The 23,561-nt window shown below is 45.4% G+C and overlaps 1 protein-coding gene across 1 annotated transcript in view; it reads left to right on the top strand.

The window, feature by feature from the left end:
* The window catches only part of LOC121578962 (A disintegrin and metalloproteinase with thrombospondin motifs 2), a 257,078-nt gene extending 234,394 nt beyond the window's left edge, over nucleotides 1-22,684 (top strand). The window contains exons 7-23 of the mRNA XM_045226962.1: nucleotides 477-582; nucleotides 2,478-2,621; nucleotides 3,054-3,186; nucleotides 3,623-3,652; nucleotides 4,900-5,013; nucleotides 5,269-5,414; nucleotides 5,675-5,850; nucleotides 8,177-8,310; nucleotides 8,632-8,755; nucleotides 9,243-9,323; nucleotides 9,495-9,661; nucleotides 9,755-9,914; nucleotides 10,025-10,157; nucleotides 10,338-10,545; nucleotides 11,218-11,347; nucleotides 11,983-12,075; nucleotides 20,473-22,684. Coding sequence (XP_045082897.1) covers nucleotides 477-582; nucleotides 2,478-2,621; nucleotides 3,054-3,186; nucleotides 3,623-3,652; nucleotides 4,900-5,013; nucleotides 5,269-5,414; nucleotides 5,675-5,850; nucleotides 8,177-8,310; nucleotides 8,632-8,755; nucleotides 9,243-9,323; nucleotides 9,495-9,661; nucleotides 9,755-9,914; nucleotides 10,025-10,157; nucleotides 10,338-10,545; nucleotides 11,218-11,347; nucleotides 11,983-12,075; nucleotides 20,473-21,617 — 3,224 coding nt within the window. The 3' untranslated portion in view covers nucleotides 21,618-22,684. The remainder of the gene's footprint in view (nucleotides 1-476; nucleotides 583-2,477; nucleotides 2,622-3,053; nucleotides 3,187-3,622; nucleotides 3,653-4,899; nucleotides 5,014-5,268; nucleotides 5,415-5,674; nucleotides 5,851-8,176; nucleotides 8,311-8,631; nucleotides 8,756-9,242; nucleotides 9,324-9,494; nucleotides 9,662-9,754; nucleotides 9,915-10,024; nucleotides 10,158-10,337; nucleotides 10,546-11,217; nucleotides 11,348-11,982; nucleotides 12,076-20,472) is intronic.
* The last annotated feature ends 877 nt before the right edge of the window (nucleotides 22,685-23,561 follow it).

The raw sequence follows: 23,561 nt of genomic DNA, 5'->3' as shown, positions 1-23,561 counted from the left end.
CCACAGACCTGCTAGTGAGAACAGAGAGACTACAGCCACAGACCTGCTAGTGAGAACACAGAGAGACTGCAGCCACAGACCTGCTAGTGAGAACACAGAGAGACTGCAAACACAGACCTGCTAGTGAGAACACAGATAGACTGCAAACACAGACCTGCTAGCCACTAGAGAGAACAGATAACTGAGAGACAGCGACAGGTCATCCTCGGAGAGAGCCGAATAAGAGACACAGTCAGGTCACAAAGCTCTAGCTACTGAGAGGTTCCTGTTTGGTGTTCCTGTTTCTTGCTCCCTTTCTTCCTACCGATCCCTGACTCCACCCTTCTCTCTCTCTATTACAACTTCCTCCCTCCTCTCTCTCCCTCTCTCTCCCTCCCTGCCTCTCCCTCCCTCCCTCACTTCCTCTCCCTCCTCTCTTCCTCCCTCTCTCCCTCCCTCCGTCTCACTGCTCTCTCCCTCCTGTCTCCTTCCTTCAGGTTATGCTCCAGTAACAGGGATGTGTCACCCAGTGAGGAGCTGTACTCTGAACCATGAGGATGGCTTCTCTTCTGCCTTTGTGGTAGCACATGAGACGGGACATGTGTGAGTACACACACACTCAAACACACACACTAACACACACACTTACACTCAAACACACACACTCAAACACACACACTCACACACTCACACTCAAACACACACACACTCAAACACACACACTCACACACACACACACACTCATACTCAAACACACACACTCAAACACACATTCTCAAACACACACACTCAAACACACACATTCAAACACACACACACACACACACACACTCACACACACACACACTCACACTCAAACACACACTCACTCACACACACACATACACGCACACACTTAATCACACACACTCACACACACTCAAACACACAAACTCACACACACACTGTATCGACTTAGGGCTACACACAATACCGTTTTTTACAATAACTTTGGCACTAATTTCAGAACCTTGACGTAATTTTTCAAAACTCTAGACACAAAACTCAAAACGGTCATCACTTGTAACACAGGCTGTCCAATGTTCAAAACATTGCATTGTGCATTCATATCTTTAAAGAAATCTTGCACTTGCACAATCATTGGTTCAAAAAACAAATTTATTGTGAAATACCAGTGAAACGTTAATTTAGATCACCCACACACAAGCCACCGATAGTTTCACTGTGTCATTGTTCGTACGATCATTAAATATTGTAGTACAAAACAGGTGATACATATTTCATTATGGTACTACATGTAAATACATCCCTGTAAAAGTACTACAGTAGTAGAGAGAATACTACAGACACAGTGGAATCATTGAACAAAATCTGAAATATATTGATGAAAAACAATACAGTACTGTAAAACATCAAATGCAGTGTTCCTCAACTTGCTTGCTTGTACTGTAAAAAGCTAAACATAGGAGTGATTACTGTACTTGTACATTTTCATCAACTCTGTCTTGTGGTTTTGGCCACAGGTTCTCATCTACATCACAATGGATGTTTTCATTAGCCAAACATCTTGGAAAAAACCTTTGGCCATGGCGAATCCAGGCCTGACACTGGTCTGCCGTGATGTCATTGCATGCGTCATCCATGGCCTGGAGAAGAGTGACTTGTTCATGAGGGCGCCTATCATAAACCTTCCATCTCCATGTGGAGAAAAATTCCTCAATCGGGTTAAGGAAAGGAGAGTATGGGGGTAAATACAGGGTGGTAAATTGTGCATGGGCCTGAAACCATGCTTGCACCATATGAGCTTGGTGGAACCTGACATTATCCCACACAATGACATAGGTCACGCCACCAGCTCTACAGGCCTGATCGAGCTCATCAAGGAAGGTTACAAGGGGACCATAGAAACGGTGTCTGATAAAGAATGATGATGAGATATTACATCCATAGATAATGTAGTCTTATTGGTTCATGCTCCACGCTAATTGGTGACAATGAATCTCGTTACTTTGAAACTTACATGATCTAAACATGGAATATTGTTTGTCTGTTTCCATACAACTATGCATTAAGAGCAATGCAACAGTTACTTATCATTTTAAGCAGTTGTATCAATTGATAGTTGGATAATTGTAATGAAATGAATAGGCACTCATCTGAAATGTAATGTGTGAATTGCCTTTTGAAATAGTAGTACTTTGATGTTAAGTTGTGTCATATTGAACAGGTGACTTTTGTTAAATGAACAAATGATCTTAGTTTTATGTGTATTGTATCCAAGCAATTGAAAAAAGTGTTAGAGTTTTGAAAAATGTGCATTTTGATCATTGGTTGTGAGTTTTGTGTCTAGAGTTTTGAAAAATTACGTCAAGGTTCTGAAATTAGTGCCAAAGTGATTGTAAAAAACGGTTAAAAAAACATTATATTCACCATGACACATTGAAGTAGACCCATACGCCTGTCCCTCCCCTCCCCCCTCCCCCCTCCCCCTCCTTCAGGCTGGGTATGGAACACGACGGCCAGGGGAATCGCTGTGGAGACGAGGTGCACATGGGGAGCATCATGGCCCCGTTGGTGCAAGCTGCCTTCCACCGCTTCCACTGGTCCCGCTGTAGCCAGCAGGAGCTAGGACGATACCTACAGTGAGTCTAACACACACACTGTATAAACACACACACCTACTGTACACACACACACACTGTATACACACACATCTACTGTACACACACACTATATACACACACTGTATACACACACACATGCTTACACACATTACAATCCAAACAACTTGTTTACATTCCTTTTCACTAGAACTGAATGACTCCAGACATCAAAGAAACTATAGGAACTCCACTCTACTAGGTCTGGCAGTGTTCAGCATACGGTTCTCCAATATGAAAACTCATGCAGCCTGAGGAGGGGTCCTGAACTGAAATTTTGCTGCAACGATTGTTCCAAACAATAAAATCAAAAATATATTAAAACTCTAGCACTCTCCATTATTCACTGTAAATGAAACCTGAAATGAAAATGAAAACACTGTTAGCTCACATCTCTTTTGACTCCTTCCCCAGATCCTACGACTGTCTCCGTGACGACCCCTACGAACATAACTGGCCGTCCCTGCCCAGACTTCCTGGTCTGCACTACTCCATGAACGAACAGTGTCGCTTCGACTTCGGCGTGGGCTACATGATGTGTACCGCGGTAAGAACTCCCCAAAGGAACAGGTGGTATACTAACACATCTACTAACTATATATTAATACTAATATATATATGTACTAGGAGAAGTATCTATTGCCACCTAACGGTCCTAACGTCTCCCAAAGTTGTACAATTTGTCATTAGTTGAAAAGCCAATTACTTCAGCACCACTTCACACTTCAGTCCCCACTGATGCAGTAGGATGACTATGGTTACATCCACGCCTGAATAGAATAAGTCCTCACTCCTCACTGAATTAAGTCCCTACCGACATAAGTCCCCACTTGAAGAAGTATTTTCCTTGACACTGACTGAAGAGCTTATCTTTTTAGACAGACTGTTCAAGAGTTGTTCTGATTGAGAGTTGAGCTGACCTACTCTTTGCTTTGCACACGTTGCTAGATTACCCTGTATTCTGTTGTCAAACCATTCTTTAGCTGCAAAAGGTGGGCCAGGCTGGAACACAGGTAAGGTTATCCCCCCCCCCCCCAGAGCTTTTTTCTTTATCTTTTGATTGATATCAGTATTGTCGTCGTCGTTGCAACGTTACTCTTTTTTTTCCTTTTTTTTTTTGCCCATCGTCACATTATTGTGCCTGGCATGTGTACTGCAGGATTCTAAACATACTCTCTGTTTCTGGTTCCCATTTAGTACCAAAGAGAATAAGTAAAATGCTGGATTTGTCCCGAACAGCTTTCCTGGATCCCATAGCCAGACAAAGTCAACCATAGCAAATGAGCTCAACCCTGACACACGCATGAATCCGTTTACTGTAAATATCTGTGTAACTATTTGGCCATTCAGAAAGACATATTGGCATGTAGAAAATAGGTAGAAAAAGGGTAGAAAGAAAGAGAGAGAGAGAAGTTTCCAGACAGAAAGAAAGGTCTGGAGCGAAAGCTGCTTTTCTATATTCAGGTTTAGGATCCTGCAGTGTCGCGTGCCAGCCTACCAAGCTGATGTCATCAGTGCCAACCAACCATCAGGCTGACTTTTGACCCTGCTGTAACCTCAACTGGAGGGGTCACCTTAGGTCATTCTGGTTAGGGAGTCTGTCTCGGCTCTGTTATTGTGGAAAGGGGGACAGAGGGGGGAGCGGAGGGAAACAGGTGAGAGAGAAGAGAGTTTGTCACAGATCTAAGATCAGTTTACTCTCCCCAGCATCCTTACCTGAACCATTAGGGGCATGGAATGAAAAACTGACTAAGGACAACTTTATTCTTCTCTGAACCAAAGATCGGTCATGTTGACCTTTTTATATTCACCTTCTGACCTCCTCTCTGACCCCACAGAGCTGCAGGGTGTCTCAGTCAGAGTCTCTCTCTCCTCATCCTCTTTGGTTGTGTCGGCATGCTCTCTGGCTTCCTGTACAGCCGTGTTGTTGTAACAGTGAACCAGTGATGGACTACTACAGTACACTACCGTCTGGACTCCTGTGGATGTTATTATTTTGTATATTTTCTTGTACATGTTCAGTACAGTCACTGGTCCAGTTGATTTGTTATCCCTGGTGTAGTAGGTCTGAGGTGATTTCTGGAATGTTCTGTGATGCTAGCTACTCCCAGTGACTGGTGTGTATGTGAGAAAGATCTACCCTTTCTTGTGACTGTTGCAGGTCACCTGCCTACGCTGGTGATATGTTAAGGTACAGGCTGTGTGTGTATAATGTGAGAGGGTGTGTGTGTGAGGATGTCTCTCTCTCTGTCCATTGTAGTACCGGACGTTTGACCCCTGCAAACAGCTGTGGTGCAGCCACCCTGACAACCCCTTTTTCTGCAAGACCAAGAAAGGACCGCCCATCGACGGAACCATGTGTGGGGACGGGAAGGTACACTAACGCATGAAAACACACACACACATAAATACACACACACATAAACACACACACATAAACACACACACCTACATACATACATAATACAATTATTATTATTATTATTATTATTATTATTATTATTATTATTATTATTATTATTATTATTATTATTATTATACATACTCTCACACACACACACACACACCACAGTGATGGTAAAAAAATTATGCCATCTGACAGTCTCTGCCCTCTCTCGTCCTATCACAGCACTGCTTCAAAGGTCACTGTATCTGGCTGACCAATGACATGATAAAGCAGGATGGTGGGTGGGGCATGTGGAGCCAGTTTGGGTCCTGCACTCGTACCTGTGGAGGAGGGGTGCAGTTCAGAACCCGCGAATGTGACAACCCCAGGTACATAAATATCAAACAACTGTTGAGAAATCTACCTAGCAACATTTCCATGGTATCATGGTGAAAAAATGTTAGAGCTTGTCCTAACAGAACATAACCAGCATGGTATCATTGCTATCCATCACATTATGATGCTTTTGCAAAAAGATGCGCGTCATCACTGTTCATATTGATCTAGTGTAACATTTATATCCCTCTGTCTCTCTCTGTCTCTCTCTGTCTCTCTCTCTCTCTCTACCCTCTCCCCCTGTCCTCCCTAGGCCTGCTAATGGAGGTCGTACCTGTCTGGGTGCTAACTACCAATTTCAGCTATGTAACAGCCAGGAGTGTGAGGAGCTATACAGTGACTTCAGGGAGGAGCAGTGCCGTAGCTTGGACCCCGAGTACGAGTTCCACAACAACAAGCACCACTGGCTGCCTTATGAACACAGTGAACGTAAGTAGCCTACAAACAGACAGACTTCTCCAAATGGTGGGTTGGAACGGAGACACTTGTGGGCCTTAAGTCGGCTCCTCTTGCTTTGTGGCCAAAGTCTGTTGTATCTGATGTAGAGAGTGTATGGAAGCAGAATAACAAGCTGTGTGTGTGTGTGTGTGTAGGGGGATTGGTGAGGGGGATGTTATGGTCACCGACAGCTGTTTTTCTGCTGATCACTGTGAAAACACCCATCTTCAAAAACAAAACCCTTGTCTATCAACCTTTCTAAAACAACAACTCCTTTCCTGAACCCCTCTTAAAAAACACTCTCTTTGAACTCTCTCACTCCACCTAATCACACTGACATCATCTGAGCTCTTTTCCAGCCTCTCTCTCTCTCTCTCTCTCTCTCTCTCTCTCTCTCTCTCTCTCTCTCTCTCTCTCTCTCTCTCTCTCTCTCTCTCTCTCTCTCTCTCTCTCTCTCTCTCTCTCTCTCTCTCTCTCTCTCTCTCTCTCTCTCTCTCTCTCTCTCTCTCTCTCTCTCTCTCTCTCTCTCTCTCTCTCTCTCTCTCTCTCTCTCTCTCCGTCCCTCCCTCTCTCCGTCCCTCCCTCGCCAGCCAGACAGCTGTTGTGAATCACAGAGCATATGTTTAAACCATCAGAACCCAGAAATAGGATTCCCATGCCTTCTTTCTCTCCATGTCTTCAAAAACACCATGACATCATCTAGAAGTGTGTGTGTGTTTGCAGAGTGTGTGAAGCTTGCGGATCCACTCCTTCTAAGTGGAGGTGTCAGTGCCTCCTCGCTGTGTATTAACTGATGGTCCCTGTGAAGGGCAGAGCTGGAGGGAAAACGCTGACACGTCTCTCAGTCTAATCCAGGTTCACAGTAGGCTATGCACAGCGCTGCGCCGAGGAGAACAGTCCCCACGCTAAATTGTTTTTCTCCACATTGTCATTTCTAAATGCCATCCTTTGAGCTAAAATTACTCAAGTATGTGGAGGAGAGAAAAGGAAGGAAAGAGAAGGGGGGAAGGTAAGGAGAGAGGTTACAATGAATTCCATTAGTGTGTTGTCATCTCCAGGGTTTAGAGATGTGAGAACAGGAGTGAGTCTGTGTTCAAATCCAGACGTTGCTCCAGATCTAATAATTAATTATGCCTGTTGTGAAATACTGTCGATGTTTTTAGCCGTCACCATCCTCCTAGCAATACTCTGGAGTTCAAAAAAACACTTTTTACAGGCGCTGATTGTTCCAGCTGCCAGGGTCCAGCTGGTCAGGGGGATCAGTCAGCCCTTCTCACCCAGAGAACTCTCTCTCTCTCTGGGATGATCTGTGGCGTCGGCCCCCTCACTGGGGACTCTGGCTGGAAGATTGAGGGAGTGAGGGACTGTGTAATGGCATAGCATCACCATGAGTGGACTCAGAGCGTTTCTAATACTTTTTCATATCCGTAAGGTAATCAATCACAGTGCACTCTGAACATAGCGTACCGAAGACATAGTCATCTCAGATCACACAGTGATTCTGTGGCTAGCTAAGTCTAGTCCGACTCAGTAGTGTAGAGTCACATTTGGGGCAATTTGTGTTGCAGCAAGTAGACATACACATTGAACAGGCAAATCCACCTTAATGCTAATCTCGCATGCCAGACATTATAGCCATGGCATAGTCGGGGTAGACACACGTCTGGGAGATTACGTAAACATATACAGGCTAGACAGAGATACTCCACGGCCTACTCTGACCTGTGTCCTTATTGTAGAGGATATATGCTGGGTCTGCCTTGTACTACTAAGTGATTTACCTGTTTAGTATAAATCCAGATCTCTTTACAAGCTGTTTAGAATAAATCCAGATCTCTTTACAAGCTGTTTAGAATAAATCCAGATCTCTTTACAACCTGTTTAGTATACATCCAGATCTCGTTACAACCTGTTTAGAATAAATCCAGATCTCTTTACAAGCTGTTTAGAATAAATCCAGATCTCTTTACAACCTGTTTAGTATAAATCCAGATCTCTTTACAACCTGTTTAGTATACATCCAGATCTCTTTACAACCTGTTTAGTATAAATCCAGATCTCTTTACAACCTGTTTAGTATACATCCAGATCTCTTTACAACCTGTTTAGTATAAATCCAGATCTTTTCACAACCTGTTTAGTATAAATCCAGATCTCTTTACAACCTGTTTAGTATAAATCCAGATCTCTTTACAACCTGTAATATTGTCTGATATAGTCACAGTATGTTGTCATGGTTCTGTATATGGGTCTGTTGCTAACTGTATGTAAATAAAGTATTGTAACGTGTGTGTGTGTGTTTGCGTGTGTTGTGCAGCTAAGCAGCGCTGCCAGCTCCATTGCCAGTCCAAGGAGACCAGAGACAAGATCAACATGCAGAGGCTGGTCCAAGACGGCACGCTCTGCTCATATAAAGACTCCTACAGCGTGTGTGTGCGCGGGGACTGTGAGGTCAGTCCGTGTGTATGTGGGTTTGTTTTAATGATATTTAGGGTTACACAATGCTAGTCCATTTTGCAACCCAAATGATGTGTGTGTGACTGTGTCAGGTGTCAGTGTTCATAACTTTGTGAAGTGTGTGTGTGTGTCCATATTAACTCTAGGTGTGTGTTTGTGTGTGTGTGTGTGTGTGTGTGTGTGTGTGTGTGTGTGTGTGTGTGTGTGTGTGTGTGTGTGTGTGTGTGTGTGTGTGTGTGTGTGTGTGTATGTGTGTGTGTGTCTGTATGCATGTGTGTGTGTGTGTGTGTGTGTGTGTGTGTGTGTGTGTTGCAGAAAGTGGGCTGTGACAGCGTGGTAGGGTCCTCCCAACAGGAGGATAAGTGTGGTGTCTGTGGAGGAGACAACTCCAGCTGCAAGATAATCAAGGGCAACTTCACACGCAGTGCCAAGAAACAAGGTACACACACATGCACACCATCACCACCACACTGGCAGACAGAGACCAATGAGGTAATGTGTAGCTGAGTTGTCAGACCCTGGAACATGAGAAAACAGATCAGGAAGTGAGATAGATGAGGTTGTTTTCCTGGCCTGGGTCCTCCGATGATGATGATGATGATGATGATCCACTGGATATCTAACTAAAGATCCCCCTCTACTGGTCACAGAGAGTCAATGAGCTGGCCAGAGTCATGTCCAAACGCTATGCCATATTAAATTAATATCATCCAGCTGAAATAATAATTTCCTGGACTTGACTGTTGTTGACCCTGGCTGGCAAAGCAGCGCAGTTAAAGTCTTATTTGAAGCAAGTAAAAACTCGAGACATGAACCCTGTGTTCCTCAGATGAACAATAACGTTTAGTGAAAATGTATCCTGACCAAGTTGAAAAGACATCTGTGGGTGTCTGGACCTTATGGAAATGTGTGTGTTTTCCTTTCAGGTTTCCTCAAAGTACTTGAAATCCCTCGAGGGGCTAGACACCTACTGATCCAGGAGATTAAGCCAACCGCCCACATTTTAGGTATGGTGTGTGTGTGTGTGTGTGTGTGTGCGCGCGCTCGTGCGTGTGTGTGTGTGCGCGCGTGTGTGTATGCGCGCGTGTGTGTGTGTGTGTGTGTGTGTGTGTGTGTGTGTGTGTGTGTGTGCTTGCGTGCGTATGTATTCCAGTCTATAACTCCACCTCCCTCCCCAGCGGTGAAGAACCAGGCTTCAGGACAGTTTTTCCTGAACGCTGAGGGAGACCTCCCAGAATCCCGTGCGGTCATAGAAAAGGGCGTGGAGTGGGAGTATGTGAATAATGACCACGACAAGGAGACATTACAGACCAATGGACCGCTCAGACACGGGGTCCTAATCATGGTACACACACAGAGAAACAGACACACACACAAACACACACACACTAACTAACACCTACAAATGTAATGCATACTGTTGTTTCCCTGTGTCCAGGTGCAGTCCCATGGAGATGCCAAGGTGACCCTGTCCTATAAGTACATCATTCATATGGACCTTCTGTCTGCTATAGAGAACAACATGCTGCTGGATGACACCTCCTTTTATGAGTGGGCCCTGAAGAAATGGTCCTATTGCTCCAAGCCCTGTGGGGGAGGTATTTTACTGTTACACCGCTAGCACAGGAAGACACTGGGGAACATGATAGGAGTTTTGGATGAGGACCTATTTGTCTAACAGATGTTTGTGTGTGTCCTGCCTGAAAAGGTAAGCAGTATACCCGGTACGGCTGTAGAAGGAGAGCAGACAGTAAGATGGTCCACCGGCGCTACTGTGAGAACATCAAGAAGCCTCGCGCCATCAGCAGAGACTGCAACCAGAAGGAGTGCTCCCAGCCCATGTACGTATGGATGTGTGGTTTAGATTTATGTTTAGATAGAGGATGGCCCCGTACCATTTCACTCCTTGTTCTCTACACCGTGAACCTGTCAACACCAAAGAGGTTAAAGAGGTACCAGGTCTAAGAGGTATGTCTTTTTTTGTACCTCCCGCTAACTCTCTCTGTTCTCTGTCTGTCTAGCTGGGAGGATGGTCCGTGGGAGCCGTGCAGTAAGACATGTGGTAAAACAGGGTACCAGATGAGGTCTGTTCACTGTGTCCAGTCCTTAGACAACGGCAACAAGCGCTCCATCCACAGCAAGTACTGCAACAACGACCGGCCTGAGGCACGCAGACCCTGCAACAGAGAGCTCTGCCCCGCACAGTGGAGAGTAGGGTCCTGGTCACAGGTAGGGATGGATGGGGGGCTGGGGGGGAGCTGGGGGGGGTTGGGAGTGCTGGGGGGTTGGGAGTGCTGGGGGGGGCTGGGGGAGCTGGGGGGAGCTGGGGGCTGGGAGTGCTGGGGGGTTGGGAGTGCTGGGGGGGCTGGGGGGAGCTGGGGGGAGCTGGGGGGGCTGGGGGTGCTGGGTACTGGGGAGCTGGGGGTGCTGGGGGAGCTGGGGGGAGCCGGGGGGGCTGGGGGTGCTGGGTACTGGGGGTGCTGGGGGGGCTGGGGGGATATATGAGGCTATTATTTAGTTTGTAGGTGTGTCTGTGAGGGTGAGACCAGGTGTGTAGGGCTGTCTGTGAAGGTGGGACCAGGTGTGTAGGTGTGTTTGTGAGGGTGGACCAGGTGTGTAGGGGTGTCTGTGAGGGTGGGACCAGGTGAGTAGGGGTGTCTGTGAGGGTGGACCAGGTGAATAGGGGTGTCTGTGAGGTTGTGACCAGGTGTATAGGTGTGTCTGTGAGGGTGGGACCAGGTGTGTAGGGGTGTGTGTGAGGTTGGGACCAGGTGTGTTGGGGGGGCTGTGAGGGTAGGACCAGGTGAATAGGGGAATGTGTGAGGGTGGGAGTAGGTGTGTAGGTGTGCGTTGTTGTGTATAGCCTATTCCCACACTTGTTCCTGTATTGTGTGACCACAGTGCTCCGTGACGTGTGCAAATGGGACACAGCAGAGGCAGGCGTTGTGTCACACGCGTGACAACACCATCGGTCTGTGTCTAGACAGCAAGCCAGACACCATACGCATCTGTAGCCTGGCGCCCTGTCCCAGTGAGTATTATGGCCAGGTCCCATTATCCTATACACAATATTTAACTCATCTTATTTAGTTCCCTTGTGCCACTACTTGCCAGCAGCATACCACCCTGCATCCCACTGCTGGCTTGCTTCTGAAGCTAAGCAGGGTTGGTACTGGTTGGTCCCTGGATGGGAGACCAGATGCTACTGGAAGTGCTGTTGGAGGGCCACTAGGGGGCCCTCTTTTCTCTGGTGTAAGGAGATCCCAATGCCCCAGGGACAAGGAGGAGGCACTGCCCTGCACAGGGTGCCATCTTTCGTGGCAGGTGTCTTAACTCTCTGTCGTCATTAAAAATCCCATGGCACTTATCGTAAGAGTAGGGGTGTTAACCCCGGTGGCATTGCTAAATTCCAAATCTGGCCCCATTCCATCAGGGCCACCTAATCATCCCCCTCATTCCTAATTGGCATATATCACTCCTCACCTCTCCACCTGATAGCTGATGTGTGGTTAGTTAGTAGAAAAGCCCTATATAAATCCAATCCATTATTCTTTATTATTACTACTGATTGGTGTATTAATGGCATGTAGAATAGACAGTAGAAGTCTCTCCTGACTCATAGTCATTTTCCTCTCTGATGTTTTTCTCTCCTTGCTCCATCTCCAGGAGGCTCGTCAGACCTGAATAAGAATGGCAACATCCTGATCCAGTGGCTGTCCCGTCCAGACCCAGACTTGCCCTACCAGAGGAACAGCTCACGTAAAAAACCATCCCTTTATAGCTCTGGGCCCGGCCTCCGGTGCATGGCTGTCCTGACCTGGACCCTGACCTCTCTCTCTGTCCTCTTCACCCTGCAACAGGCCTGGGCTAGGGGCCCTGGGGGCAGGCTCACTCCCTGACCACCCTCCCCCCACCCCCACCCCTGTGTCCATGCCTGTGCCCGCGCCTGCGAGCGAGCGCCAGCTTTTCGCTTCTCTTTTGGGGGGTGTGTGTCTCTCTCTCTCTGTGTGCGAGACAGCTCTGATTGGGGGAGGTCTCTGGCTCCTGTGTGCTGATTGGTTGGTTGGTTCTCTCTTGCTCTGTCTCTCTCTTCTCTTATCTCTCTCTCTCTTTTGTGGAGCATTGTGTTGTAACCGCTGGCCAGTCGAAACTAAAAAGAAAAACAATTAAACATTGAAGAGAAGCTGGAAATGGAAAATGGCGAGAAGGTTTGATTGGCGGCTGTTTGTGGTGTCGAGGAGCCAGTGAGGCGTGAGCCCACCCCTCTGTTTGGCGGCCATGTTTTGCGTGAGCTAGCTGCGGGTCGTCATGGGTCACGCTCCTGAGATGCGGCTGCGATTTTTTGGGGTCACCACGCCGTCATCGTCCGGGGCGACAAGTGTGAAAATAACGAAGATTTAAAAAATACAAATATGTGTAAAAAAAAAAAAAGAAACTAAAGCTTTATTGTGAATGTGATCTTGTCACAATGAGGACATCTTTGCTAAAGTGCTCATCTCACATCCTGGTTCCATTCAAAATGACAACGATGGTTCATCTCGTTCTAGGTCCTATTCTCAGACTGACAGGAACAGGAGGTGACACAAACCAACACTTTTTAGGAATATTATATACGGAGCTGTTGGGTGAAGAGGTAAAGAGTGCAGAAGAGTAATAGGCTAATGAAAACAGGGTAGTTTTACCATGTGAGGTTGCTTCCCATTTCACCACCTCATCAGACATCCTCTCTTTGACTGTTATATTAAAGTTCAATAACTGCAGCTTATTTATGCTTGCAAACTTTAAAACAAATACACCTATAAATATGTTTGTATTTCTATATATATATATATATATACAGTTGAAGTCGGAAGTTTACATACTCCTTAGCCAAATACATTTCAACTCAGTTTTCACAATTCCTGACATTTAATCCTAGAAAAAATTCCCTGTCTTAGGTCAATTAGGATCACCACTTTATTTTAAGAATGTGAAATGTCAGAATAATAGTAGAGAGAATTATTTATTTCAGCTTTTATTTATTTTATCACATTCCCAGTGGGTCAGAAGTTTACATACACTCAATTAGTATTTGGTAGCATTGCCTTTAAATTGTTTAACTTGGGTCAAACTTCACGGTTGGGATGGTGTTCTTCGGCTTGCAAGCCACCCCCTTTTTCCTCCAAACATAATGATGGTCATTATGGCCAAACAGTTCTATTTTTGTTTCATCAGACCAGAGCACATTTCTCCAAAAAGTACAATCTTTGTCCCCATGTGCAGTTGCAAACCATAGTCTGGCTTTTTTATGGCAGTTTTGGAGCAGTGGCTTCTTCCTTGCTGAGCGGCCTTTCAGGTTATGTCGATATAGGACTCGTTTTACTGTGGATATAGATACTTTTGTACCTGTTTCCTCCAGCATCTTTACAAGGTTCTTTGGTGTCGTTCTGGGATTGATTTTCACTTTTCGCACCAAAGTACATTAATCTCTAGGAGACAGAACGCGTCTCCTTCCTGAGCGGTATGATGGCTGCGTGGTCCCATGGTGTTTATACTTGCGTACTATTGTTTGTACAGATGAACGTGGTACCTACAGGCGTTTGGAAATTGCTCCCAAGGATGAACCAGACTTGTGGAGGTGTACAATTATTTTTCTGAGGTCTTGGCTGATTTCTTTTGATTTTCCCATGATGTCAAGCAAAGAGGCACTGAGTTTGAAGGTAGGCCTTGAAATACATCCACAGGTACACCTCCAATTGACTCAAATTATGTCAATTAGCCTATTAGAAGCTTCTAAAGCCATGACATCATTTTCTGGAATTTTCCAAGCTGTTTAAAGGCACAGTCAACTTAGTGTATGTAAACTTCTGACCCACTGGAATTGTGATACAGTGAATTATAAGTGAAATAATCTGTCTGTAAACAATTGTTGGAAAAATTACTTGTGTCATGCATAAAGTAGATGTCCTAACCGATTTGCCAAAACTATAGTTTGTTAACAAGAAATTTGTGGAGTGGTTGAAAAACGAGTGTTAATGACTCCAACCTAAGTGTATGTAAACTTCCGACTTCAACTAATATATATATATATATATATATATATATATATATATATATATATATATATATATATATATATATGAAAATCTATATGAGTAACAATAATATGAATAATATAATAATGTTTTACCATGAATAAGCTGTAGTTTATTATAACCTACAGACTGCTATTGATCACTTCGATCCTTGACTGTTATGTGTATTTTTTTATTGATTTTACATGAATAATACAGAAGTGAATATTTACAGCGTCAGGGGGGAAGGGGGTATAGACCTATATTATGCAGGACTTGGTCAGTTAGTTGCCGATCCATTTTCTCAGATGGATGGGGTTTACTGTCGCTCCTTTTTTCTTTAGGGAAAGGATCACCTTTCTGTCATGCACATTTGCATTCCTTACGTGTGTGTGTGTGTGTGTGTGTGTGTGTGTGTGTGTGTGTGTGTGTGTGTGTGTGTGTGTGTGTGCGTGTTCATGCAGGCTTCTTGTAGACATACAACTCTGAAACATAAATACCTCATAAACCTTCATTTGAAAGCATCAGATCTTGTTTTTCCTTTTGTGATGAACATTAAACACATGAACAATGCCTTATCTTGGATTGAATGTAATGGCATTTATCTGTGAAAGAGATGGCTTTACTCATCAAAACCTTTATTAATCACTTAGAGGCAGCTTCAAATTAACAGGCAAACACAGGCAAACGATCAGAACCTGCAACAAGCAAAAGGTTTGGACCGTGGTCTGACCACCGGGTATGGTTTACAAAGGGCCCAGGGTATCGATCGACACACTGAGGACGACATCTAGAAAAACACTTCAGTCTTATCATTGCATTGTGATCACATATTTCTGTTGTGACTAGTAGCGAGCTATCCGATGTTCATGCTGGAGTCGGACGGTAGGAGGCCAATTAAGCTAGACCTTGCAGTGCGATACTGTATATAATGTTGGTGTTGACTGTATTTAATAATGTTTATGACTGTTATCTTCTTACTTATGGGAAAAAAATATATATAATATTCTATACTATGGGTAACTGTTTCGTGGCTTCACTAGCCTGCTGGGTGGGGCTGGCTGACGTTGGATTGACGTTGGATTGACGTCGGATTGACATCGGATTGACGTTGGATTGACGTCGGGGAAACATTCAGAAGGACTATGTGCACTATGTCTATATGCACTTTGATTTATCAGGGAAAAATGTATTAACGTTTTGTAAATGTTTCATATGACACTTAAACGTGCCATTCCAGTTTTTACATCATTCATCATGGAGAATTCTGTATTTTATTTATTCAACTTCAAATCTATTTATTCATTTATGTAATTTATTCATTTGACTTCTTATCAATTGATTAACTAAACGGATTGATTGGTTGACTTCCCAGTAATGAAGTGTTTTACCAAAGTGACTGTGAACATGTACCTTTCGATACAGTTGATTTATTTTTCTTAAGAAAATAATATATCTATATATTGAGGAGGGAGTACATCTCATTGTTTTAGTTCCTGTCATTATCAACTGCAAAGTTGTATAAATAATAAAATGTTTTAAAAAGCGCTCTCGCTCTCTCCTCCTGAGTTTGTGATGGTTTGACTTGGTGTGAGGTATAACGCAACTCGAAGATTGCTCCAACCTTACAAAGGGTAAAACATTGTCTAATTAAGTGATATTGCCATGAATAATGAAAGACGGATTAAAGAAGATCAAGCCTCTTATCCTGCATAAAAAAATATGAATGAAGTGATATTGATATAGTAAATTTACACTGATCTGAAACGAATAAAGAAAGACAGATGAGATGTCAGAAACATTTAGTTTGGTCTGCAAAGAGACGGGCAGTGTTGGGGAAGCTACTCTGAAAATATAGTTTACCAAGCTACCAATTACTTCACACAAAAAAAAGTTAAACTACACAAAAGCTACCCTTAAGAAAAATATAGTTTATTAAACTAAATTTACTTTGAAAAAGTAGTTAACTTCATGTAAATCAGAAATGTCATAGACTATAAATTACAAGAACAGATCACTTTGGGGTCATATGTTAACAGAATGTGTAATTTTGCCTATTAAACACAAAAACAATGTTTCAAGTGAGAATTAAGCAGGTATGAAAAAGAAAGAAAAGTTTTGCCTACTTCACCCATATACAGTGGGGAAAAAAAGTATTTAGTCAGCCATCAATTGTGCAAGTTCTCCCACTTAAAAAGATGAGAGAGGCCTGTAATTTTCATCATAGGTACATGTCAACTATGACAGACAAAATGAGAAAAAAAATTCCAGAAAATCACATTGTAGGATTTTTTATGAATTTATTTGCAAATTATGGTGGAAAATAAGTATTTGGTCAATAACAAAAGTTTCTCAATACTTTGTTATATACCCCTTGTTGGCAATGACACAGGTCAAACGTTTTCTGTAAGTCTTCACAAGGTTTTCACACACTGTTGCTGGTATTTTGGCCCATTCCTCCATGCAGATCTCCTCTAGAGCAGTGATGTTTTGGGGCTGTCGCTGGGCAACACAGACTTTCAACTCCCTCCAAAGATTTTCTATGGGGTTGAGATCTGGAGACTGGCTAGGCCACTCCAGGACCTTGAAATGCTTCTTACGAAGCCACTCCTTCGTTGCCCGGGAGGTGTGTTTGGGATCATTGTCATGCTAAAAGACCCAGCCACGTTTCATCTTCAATGCCCTTGCTGATGGAAGGAGGTTTTCACTCAAAATCTCACGATACATGGCCCCATTCATTCTTTCCTTTACACGGATCAGTCGTCCTGGTCCCTTTGCAGAAAAACAGCCCCAAAGCATGAAGTTTCCACCCCCATGCTTCACAGTAGGTATGGTGTTCTTTGGATGCAACTCAGCATTCTTTGTCCTCCAAACACGACGAGTTGAGTTTTTACCAAAAAGTTATATTTTGGTTTCATCTGACCATATGACATTCTCCCAATCCTCTTCTGGATCATCCAAATGCACTCTAGCAAACTTCAGACGGGCCTGGACATGTACTGGCTTAAGCAGGGGGACACGTCTGGCAATGCAGGATTTGAGTCCCTGGCGGAGTAGTGTGTTACTGATGGTAGGCTTTGTTACTTTGGTCCCAGCTCTCTGCAGGTCATTCACTAGGTCCCCCCGTGTGGTTCTGGGATTTCTGCTCACCGTTCTTGTGATCATTTTGACCCCACGGGGTGAGATCTTGCGTGGAGCCCCAGATCGAGGGAGATTATCAGTGGTCTTGTATGTCTTCCATTTCCTAATAATTGCTCCCACAGTTGATTTCTTCAAACCAAGCTGCTTACCTATTGCAGATTGTCTTCCCAGCCTGGTGCAGGTCTACAATTTTGTTTCTGGTGTCCTTTGACAGCTCTTTGGTCTTGACCATAGTGGAGTTTGGAGTGTGACTGTTTGAGGTTGTGGACAGGTGTATTTTATACTGATAACAAGTTCAAACAGGTGCCATTAATACAGGTAACGAGTGGAGGACAGAGGAGCCTCTTAAAGAAGAAGTTACAGGTGTCACGCCCTGGCTCTGGGGACTCTCGTATGTTGAGCCAGGGTGTTATATTCTATGTTTTTATTTCTAGGTTGGTCTGAGTGACTCCCAATCAGAGGCAACGAGTGTCAGCTGGTTGTCTCTGATTGGGAGCCATATTTAACTGTCTGTCTTTCACTTTGTGTTTGTGGTTTCTTGTTCCTTTTGATTTGTGTTTGTGTCGAAGGACTTCACGTTTCGTTTGGTGTTTTGTTCCTGTGGTGTACAATAAAATAAATATGTACGCATCTCACGCTGCGCCTTGGCCCGCTACTTTTCAAGACGATCGTGACAGAAGAAACCACCACGACTGGGTCAAGCAGCGTGATGAGGAGAAAGGCTGGAATTACGAGAAGTGGAGAGAGAATTGGACAAGAACCATGGAGGCCTGGTCCACGGGGGAGAGACAAGCCCAGAAAATTTTTAGGGGGGGGCTCACGCCGTGGACGACGGGGCAGCAGGAGTACGGGATAGAGTGGTGCAGAAGGTTGGCAGAGAAGGCCGCCAGGTTAAGGGGGCCACCGGTCACAGAGGAGAGGGAAAGTGTGGAGGCACGGCGAGAGGTACTGGGGTGTGTTACCAGTCCGGTCCGGCCCGTTCCTGATCCCTGCGTAGGGCCAGTGGTGTGTGTCCCCAGTACGGTCCGGCCTGTTCCTGTTCCTCGCATCGAGCCTGTGGTGCGTTTCGTCAGCCCTGTCCGGCCTGTTCCTGCTCTCCGCACCAAGTCTGTGGTGCGCGTCGTCAGCCCTGTCCGGCCTGTTCCTGCTCCCCGCACCAAGTCTGTGGTGCGTTTCGTCAGCCCTGTCCGGCCTGTTCCTGCCACTCGCATCAAACCTACGGTGCGCGTCGCCAGCCCGGCCCGGCCTGTTCCTGCTCCACGCACCAAGCCTACAGGGTGCGTCGCCAGCCCAGCCCGGCCTGTCCCTGCTCCACGCACCAAACCTACGGTGTGCGTCGTCAGCCCGGCCCGGCCTGTTCCTGCCACTCGCACCAAACCTACGGTGCGCGTCGCCAGCCCGGCCCGGCCTGTTCCTGCCACTCGCACCAAACCTACGGTGCGCGTCGCCAGCCTGGTCCAGCCCGTTCCTGCCACTCGCACCAAGCCAGGGGTGCGAGTCGTCAGCCTGGTCCAGCCCGTTCCTGCCACTCGCACCAAGCCAGGGGTGCGAGTCGTCAGCCTGGTTCAGCACGTTCCTGCTACTCGCACCAAGCCCGGGGTACAAGTCGTCAGCCTGGTAAGGCCCGTCGCTGCTCCACGCACCAAGCCTAGGGTGCGAGTCGTCAGTCCGGCAAAACCCGTGCCTGGGTCATCGGTGCCAATTCAGGTACCGCTCAACTGCTCCACTAAGGAGCTGAAGCCTACCGCCCCTGCTACGTCCAGTCCAGCTCCAGCCAGCGGGGTCAGACCGGACCAGGGGCGCTATGGGGGGTTGGTTGGAGGGTGGTGGGCAAGCCCGGAGCCGGATCCACCGCCGAGGCGGAGTGCCCACCCGGTCCCTCCCCTGTTGTGTTTGGTTGGCGCGGCCGGAGTCCGCGCCTTTGGGGGGGGGTACTGTCACGCCCTGGCTCTGGGGACTCTCGTATGTTGAGCCAGGGTGTTATATTCTATGTTTGTATTTCTAGGTTGGTCTGAGTGACTCCCAATCAGAGGCAACGAGTGTCAGCTGGTTGTCTCTGATTGGGAGCCATATTTAACTGTCTGTCTTTCACTTTGTGTTTGTGGTTTCTTGTTCCTTTTGATTTGTGTTTGTGTCGAAGGACTTCACGTTTCGTTTGGTGTTTTGTTCGCTGTGGTGTACAATAAAATAAATATGTACGCATCTCACGCTGCGCCTTGGCCCGCTACTTTTCAAGACGATCGTGACAACAGGTCTGTGAGAGCCAGAAATCTTGCTTGTTGTAGGTGACCAAATACTTATTTTCCACCATAATTTGCAAATAAATTCATTAAAAATCCTACAATGTGATTTTCAGGATTTTTTTTTTCTCAATTTGACTGTCATAGTTGACGTGTACCTATGATGAAAATGACAGGCTTCTCTCATCTTTTTAAGTGGGAGAACTTGCACAATTGGTGGCTGACTAAATACTTTTTTCCCCCACTGTATATATATGTTTTAAAGTAGTGTGTAGTACAAGTAGTGAGCTACACCGCTACATTGCAAAAATATATATACTGAAAACACTACCTAGATTTGAATTTAGTTCAACTACCACAAAGCTAATGCAAAATGTAGTTAAATTACTAGTTAAACTACATGTAGTTCACTACTCCCCAACACTGGAGCCAGGTTACTGTTCCAGCACCACAACAACAAAGAACTCACTCCACTCTTCTTCTTCCCTTTTAGTTGCTATGGACTAATCTATTGACTCTGCTGTCAATGCTGCTTGGGTCTTCTTCTTCTTCTTCTTCTTCTTCTTCTTCTTCTTCTTCTTCCTCCTTCCTGCTCTAGTTGTTAATGGTCTGGCTTTATTACCTCTACTACTTTACTAAACCGTTTGTAAACACACACACACACTCCCACAGCACCATCTCCAGCCCCGCCCAGTCTCAGCTCTGTGTTCTCTCCCCCACAGGCAAGCAGCGTTGTCATGGAGACAGGTCAGTGTTCTGTCGCATGGAGGTGCTGATCCACTACTGCACTCTGCCTGGCTACAAGCGCATGTGCTGCAAATCCTGCAGCAACGTGACGGACAGCAGCCTGAGCACCACCGCCCCTCCCCGGGTCACAGCTGTCCCCCTGCCTCGCCCCCGGCCTCTGCCTCAACCCAAGGACAACAACACCCCCTTTCAGCCCACGGTTCATCCAAGAAGTATAACACATATACCTTATACCACGCCACGCCCAATGAGCACCACAGACACTTATACAGCACCCCACCCATACTACACCACATACCCCATCCCCATGACCCCAGAGCACAGTGTGACCCCCAGAGACACAACCAGGAAGTACCCCTCATTCACCCTCTCCACCAGAACCAGCACATACACTACAACTCCCAGTAGCCCTTTCACTGACGTCACCTTTGTCAGCAACGACACCACAGGTGCATCAACCACAACTCCCAGCAGCCTATTCTCCATGGATGATGTCATAAAGCCAACTGAAACCAACTACTTTGAGGATGTCACATCGCCCAGTGGAACCATACCATACACTGATGTCACAATGCCCAGTGGTGATGATGTCACAATCCCTAGTGGAACCATGCCCTATGGCAATGATGTCACAATGCACAGCAGAACCACGCCCTATGGTGATATCACAATGCCCAGTGGAACCATGCCTTATGAAGATGACGTCACAATGATGACAGTGATGATTCCTACCGTCCCCAGCGATGACATCATAGATATGACCACCCCTGATTTGTCGGATTTCACAGAGTACATATCTGTGAGGGCCACTGTTCCCACAACAGAGCAAACGACAGCCCCGCCTCCCACAACAACCATCGCCACGATGACAACAACAACAACCAAAAAACCCACGTGGCCGCCAAGCCGCCAGGAGGACACCAGCGAGAACAACTCCATCGACGATCCCTACAACCGGATCATCGGAGTGGACAATGACATCTCCCAAAACAACCTGATCCCCAGACGAAGCCGTGTGTTCCTCATGGAGAGAACACGGAACAAACGCATCCAGGAACTCCTGGAGGAGAAGAGGAACTTTCTGTTGAGGATGAAGCGGGCCCACAGGGGCGCTGCGTGATGACCTCAAACCTTAACCTTTGACCCTTACCCTCCCTGATTTCTCTTATAGAGATTTACCTATGTCTGCTAACAGACTGGAGTTATTGTTTAACCCTCAACCTGCCTTGGTGCTCTCTGTCAGGCAATTACCCACCACACATCCAGAGCCACGGTACAGACATACATACCGCCCTGTTCTGTTACACACACACACCAGCCAGCCACACGGCAAACTGAACTATGTGGAGAGAGAACCAAAGCCAGATGTTTGCACAGTTGTTTTGAATAAAAGCGGTTGGTCTTGTTGTAAGGCTGAGAGTAGAGCCAGATGTGCTGTGGACCGTACATCCTCTTGAACCTGCACCATAACAAGGGAAACTTTTATCTCTCCAAACCTCCCCCAGTGTGCTTAGGTTTTCAGAGCAAGGCACATACAGTAAATATGTATTTATCTTTAATAAGCAGCACACACCTGGATAAGCTCAGGGCGTGAAACGTTGGACCTTCAGGCCATTAAAGTCGACAAAGCTCGAAGTAGATTTTATTTAAATGAAGTCTTATTCCCCAGCACCATGCCAGAACCCAGGTAAGCTTGCTCATCCCAAACAAGTCTAACATACCATGTTAGATTACAGCCTATGACTGCAGTTGATATGCCCCCTCTTTAAGTCAAACAGACATAAATACCAGTCTGATCCCATTTAATGAGACATGTTAGATAGGAAGTGTCCATATGTGTCTTTTTCTAGGGGTATGTCCCTATGGCCCCTGGTCCAAAGTAATGTGCTTTAAAGGCAATAGACTAGGGTTGAATGGCGGGAACCCGGTTACCAAGATTTACCGGGATTTACTGCCCCAAACCACTCGCTTTTCTCAGGATAAATAACTGCAAGAAACAGGTCAATCATAATAAATTATTTATATAAACAGCATGGCGTGAAATGGAACTGCTAAATGATATGCAATGTCTAAATCTGGCTTCTCTACGAAATGGAACTGTTAAATTATATGTGATGTCTAAATCTGGCTTCTCTACGAAATGAAACTTACATTAATTGCAATGTCTAAATCTGGCTTCTCTACGGCCTATGCATGATGAATCAATGCTCAGGGTGGGGACAGACCCATCTCAGTATGGAGAGCAGTTCACAATGCATGTAGACCGATCATCTCATTATGGTAACTTGTGACAGGTAGGCCTACATTTGCTGCAGCATAGCCTATGCTACAGTAAAATAAAGACCAAATGCGCGTTTAATTTACCCATCTCCATCTGGCTTTCGGGGGTCACCTTGTTTTTTTAATTGTAAAGATGATTGTATTTTTTATTGCAGCTACAGAGTTTTAAAACCTGAATATCATTGCTTTAAATCAGTGCACGAGCTCTCTCTTGCAGTCTTTCTCTCTCTCTCCATCAACTCCATTGAAATTGCATCCAAAATAGATAATCATGTTCTAGATTGATATATAGCCCTATATATACACAGTGCCTTCGGAAAGTATTCAGACCCACTTAACTTTTTCCACATGTTTGTTACATTACAGCCTTATTCTAAAATTGATTAAATTGTTTTTTCCCCTCATTAATCTACACACAATACCCCATAATTACAAAGCAAAAACAGGTTTTTTGAAATGTTTGCTAATTTATTAAAAATAAACAACTGAAATATCACATTTACTTGAAGCACCTTTGGCAGCGATTACAGCATTGAGTCTTCTTGGGTATGACACTACAAGCTTGGCACACCTGTATTTGGGGAATTTCTTCCATTCTTCTCTGCAGATCCTCTCAAGCTCTGTCAGGTTGGATGGGGAGCGTTGCTGCACAGCTATTTTCAGGTCTTTAGGTGCCTTTTGGCAAACTCCAAGTGGGCTGTCATGTGCTTTTACTGAGGAGTGGCTTCCATCTGGCTACTCTACCATAAAGGCCTAATTGGTGGAGTGCTGCAGAGATGGTTGT

Source organism: Coregonus clupeaformis, chromosome 2 (assembly GCF_020615455.1).
Source record: "Coregonus clupeaformis isolate EN_2021a chromosome 2, ASM2061545v1, whole genome shotgun sequence".
Lineage (NCBI taxonomy): Eukaryota > Metazoa > Chordata > Actinopteri > Salmoniformes > Salmonidae > Coregonus > Coregonus clupeaformis.
Note: the sequence above shows the minus strand (reverse complement) of the source record. Positions and strands in the feature narration are given on the sequence as shown.